At 37.0% G+C, this 4622-nt stretch overlaps 1 protein-coding gene across 1 annotated transcript; it reads left to right on the top strand.

Annotated features, from left to right (window-relative positions):
• Positions 1-3: 3 nt before the first annotated feature.
• Positions 4-4370, top strand: LOC121963624 (protein SCO1 homolog, mitochondrial-like; the record flags this gene model as incomplete). The annotated part of the gene is made up of 6 exons (XM_042513902.1): positions 4-33; positions 1513-1603; positions 1956-2153; positions 2245-2337; positions 3613-3728; positions 3847-4370. Coding segments are annotated over 6 exons (663 nt in total), but the record flags the coding sequence as incomplete, so codon positions are not given.
• Between the last annotated feature and the right edge of the window lie 252 nt (positions 4371-4622).

Below are 4622 nucleotides of genomic sequence, written 5' to 3' on the forward strand. Positions count from 1 at the left end.
CCTTCATCAGGGGATAAGAAGAAGAAGTCTGGGGTAAGTGACAAAAGTTTATGTTACAGTTGCATGGAGTATTCACATGTCCTCACAAAGAAAAAAGTTTTAACAAGGCATTGTCAAATGTAAAAACAGTTAGTAGAGGTGTTATTTATCATGAAGTAGTAATTTCCCTATTTTGCAGAAGTAGTTAACAATAACTGCTTGTCATATATTAAAAGGCCCATACAATGGTTTAACTGATATTGGATTAAAAAGGCTAATGCTGTTCAAATAAGATAGACAAAGGATTCTAAAAGTGGCTGCTTTGTGTACATATTGTATGCTGTCAACTGTGACCTTCGAACTTTTAAATCAGTGTATTAACTGCTATTATGTCTATAGTACTATTGTACTATTATGTCATTTCTCTCATTTGAGTTTTTTAGACCTCTACACCACCAAAAAGATCAATATTTACCTAAAAATGTGGGGTCTTGTCAGATAATTTCACACGTAATTTCTGGGATTTAAAAGATTTGGTGCATTTTGTGTTTGTTGTTTTTTACTGCACTGTGAGACATACGTATGTCCCACCTTTGTGTGACAACATAGTTTATTGTTCTAATTTTTGTATTTGTTATGATTTGATCCTTTTTTTCTTTTCTTTCTACCACAAATTAAGGACCACATATCAAACAGAAAAAAGAGAGAAAGAAAAAAACATTTGGGACTGTATTGATTGTCTGCTATCTATTTTATGCATCAAGAGAAACATTTTAAAGATGCTCTTTGTTGTCGGCATCAATGGACCGGTTAGAAATGGTCAGCCATCATTATAAGCGTAGAATGTTCAATCCCTAGCTCCCCCGTCCACATATCCATATCTCGTCGTGTATTTGAGCCAGGAACTGAGCCCCCAGGTTGATCCCGATGCATGTTTGTTCATGTAAACAGTAAGTCGCTTAAAGCGACTTGCATTTGGGCAACACTGACCTTGTCAAATGGAAAGGTGAGAAATAATAACGATAATAACTATTGTAAGGCAGTATGGAGTGTTTATAGTGCAAATATGCAATGTTTTATTGTTTTAAAACTCTCAACCCCACCTGCTAATGAAATAATGACAGCATGTTCATAGAAATATTTATAGCAGGGAAATTTAAGCTTAAAATGAAATTATTAAGACCTCTAAGGTATGTATCATAATCACTTATACACACAATTATTTAACACAGGACCAACACTATCATTTAGAGTTAGAATCATTCATTTTAGACAACAGTTTGGCAGTGCAATCACATGAACAGCAGTCAGGTTTCTGTGAAGTTTATCATTACTCATTACATGAGCTCACTGTGATGTCTCATTTTAAAAAACCTCATTAGAGTTGGTTAGAGAGCAGAATCTCTGAACATCTGCTTCAGGCAGTGTGGAGGAAAAAAGAGCTTACAGACTGATCAATGACGCAGTTTCCTTGGGAAAAAAACCTCCCATAAATAATATTTTTTTTGTTTTTTAATTGTCTCCATTTCAAAGCCTGTGACATGGAAATCTTTAGCAATAACATTTGCTATTGGAGGCTCTCTGCTTGGAGCGATGAAATTTTTCAAGAAAGAAAAGGAAGAACGTAAGTATTTTACCTCTTTACTCTACTGTGTGCATTAAGGTCATGTTAATATGTAAAACAGGTTAATAAATCATGGGTTTATATTAGAACCAGCTCATTTCTGTGTTAAATTAGTGATAAAGGGGCACCCAGTATCTCACCTGGTAGATCAAGCACCCCATAAACAAAGGCTTATGTCCTTGCTGCAGCGGCTGTGGGTTCAATTTCAGTCTGTGGCTCTTTGCTGCACGTCCTCCTCTCTCTCCCCCTTTCACACTAATAACTATCTTATCTAATTGTTGCAAAAGACAAAAACTAATCTTTAAAATCAGTTGATAAAGATGCTACCCTGGCCTCCTGTTTAACTTTGCAGTCATTGAAAAAGAGCGGAACAAATCCATCGGTCGACCAGCGCTGGGCGGTCCGTTCTCGCTCATCGATCACAACAACAAGCCCACCAAGAGTGAGGATTTCCTCGACCAGTGGGTTCTCATCTATTTTGGGTTCACTCACTGCCCCGACATCTGCCCGGATGAATTAGAGAAAATGATTGAAGTGGTGGATGAAATAGGTAATAAAAACTTTCATATTGCACAAGAGAAATTTCATGTGTAGTATCCTAATCTTCCTTAAACATCATATTGTTGTTCGGCTGTCCACAGACAAAATAAAGTCTATTCCAAACTTGACGCCGATCCTCATCACCATTGATCCTGACAGGGACACGCCAGAGGCCTTGGCTGCGTATGTGAAAGGTAAAAAAAAAAAAAATTCTATTTTTACTATAATTTATTACACATGGTGGTAGTGGTTCACCAATATGTTTGAATTTGGGAAATTGAGACCCTCATATTTTCATGGATCTTTCCAAAATCTACTTTATTTCCCTGAGAAAAACCTGTCTATGTGTTTGAGCACTGAAGACTAATAGGAACTGAAAGACAGACACCTGCAAACTATAATGAAACTGTTATAATAAAGTCCAACACTGAAATGCTTTTATTACAGAAATACAACTGGATCAACTTTTCAGCTGCAGCACGTTACTGTGAAATCATTTTCCCTCAAGAATGCTAGCTACAGTTCATATTAGTTACACAAAATGCAAAATCTGTCAAAAACAGATGGTTCAACAAGTGAGATGTTTCAGGCGTCAGTTCCCACATCAGCAGGTGGAGCATCAAGGGCAGAGAATTTCACAAAAGTTAAAACAAAGTGTCCAATAACAGTGCTCCAAAATGTTATGGTGAAATGTCTGATGGAGTTTCATCATTGCACGCCAGCACTGTTAAACTGGTCAGAAGATGAAGAAATACTGTTAAAAAAGCATCAAACAATTGTTCTACTTGGCATAGTGTGTTTTCACATAAAAGACCGAGTGCTTTTGAGGAGAATTACTGTCATACTAAAATGTTGCACATAATCTGACATAAATTAAAAAATAACAACAGAAAAGTCGAATAAATGCATTTCATCTTCTATATGATTTTCTGTATTAAAATAATGTTGCGAGATCCCAGTTTTGCTGGAAAAAGTGACTTATTCTCAAGAGGTAATGATCTTAACAAAAAATTATAAGACTAAATTTATACACAGACATGTCTACTGTAACTATCCTCAAATATGTGTCTTCTGTGATTATGTGTTTATCGATTAAAAGTTAGAGTTGAAAAATGTTTAACTTTTTAAAAGCGCTGCGCTCGTCACTGTCACCAGCCGTCCAATCACATCGGAGACGGAGCGGGATAAATACAGCAAAAACCAACCATCACAGAGGACAAATACAAGTGCTGAGCAACATTAACTGGCATTTCAAGCTGGGGAAAGAAACACTTTGGTGGACAATGGCCTTATTGAAGTACCACCAAAGATTGAAAGAATTTGGTTGGACAAAAGCATATAGACTAACTGACCAGAAGTTTACAGCCCTAATACATATTGTTCATTATTTCAGTTATCAATTATTGAAATATTAAAGATATTTAGCTTTTTCCTTCATCAAGTCTATTAAAACATTATTTATTTCTCAGAGTTTTCTCCAAAGCTGATTGGCCTCACAGGTACGACGCCTCAGATTGAGCAGGTTTCCAGAGCCTACAGAGTGTATTACAGTCAGGGACCAAAGGACGAAGACAACGACTACATTGTGAGTTATTCTGCTCCACTGTTCCTCATACAACATGTCGCAACAGTGCAAGCATAATAATAAGTTAATAAAATAGTGTTGCCCATGAGGTCTCATTTCCGCCTCTTGTTGTCCTTAGGTCGATCACACCATCATCATGTACCTCGTTGGACCCGACGGAGAATTTGTGGAGTATTTTGGACAGAACAAAAGAAGTGTGGAGATCACCAACTCGATAGCAGCACATATGAGGAAGTACAAGAAGGCAAAGTGAGCAGCAGATCAGTAAAAGACCACTATGGACCGACAGATTCTGTCCACAGGTGTTAACTTAAATCACTACTGCCAGTTGATATATTTATTTTGACCATGCTGATGGTAATGCGACTGCAGTAACATTCCTTTCAATGAGTGGTGTGCAGAAGAAAACAGGTCTGATGCCTGTTATTGCTTTTCATGATACAGTTCACACTCCTGCTGAGTGGACATAATTTGTAAAAGGCTACAAGTGCCCCCTCTTAAAATTTATTGTACACATCAGCTCCAATGAGCTCAATATCTTTGGTTTCTGATGCAAATAAGGAGGAAATGTCTGAAGACAAATGGTGGACATAAAGTGAGTGAACATTTGATTTTTGTGATAAAATCCAAAATACAACTCTGCCTTTGATATATTTTTTCATGCTCAATAGGCAGTACTTTGCAATATAAAACTTGTTACCATTACATCTGAATGCATCAGTGAGAAACTACTAATCAGGAGCAACTGACAGCCTACAGCACGGGTAGAAGTTAAGACTCCCAGTGGTAGTAGTGGAAAAGACACTAAGCAGACTGCACCAGTTTTTACCAGGATTGTTTTATTTGTCAAAGAACTCATGCCATCCAGATGATTTGACTAATGCTATTTTGAGT

The sequence above is a fragment of the Plectropomus leopardus genome, unplaced genomic scaffold (assembly GCF_008729295.1).
Source record: "Plectropomus leopardus isolate mb unplaced genomic scaffold, YSFRI_Pleo_2.0 unplaced_scaffold11915, whole genome shotgun sequence".
NCBI lineage: Eukaryota > Metazoa > Chordata > Actinopteri > Perciformes > Serranidae > Plectropomus > Plectropomus leopardus.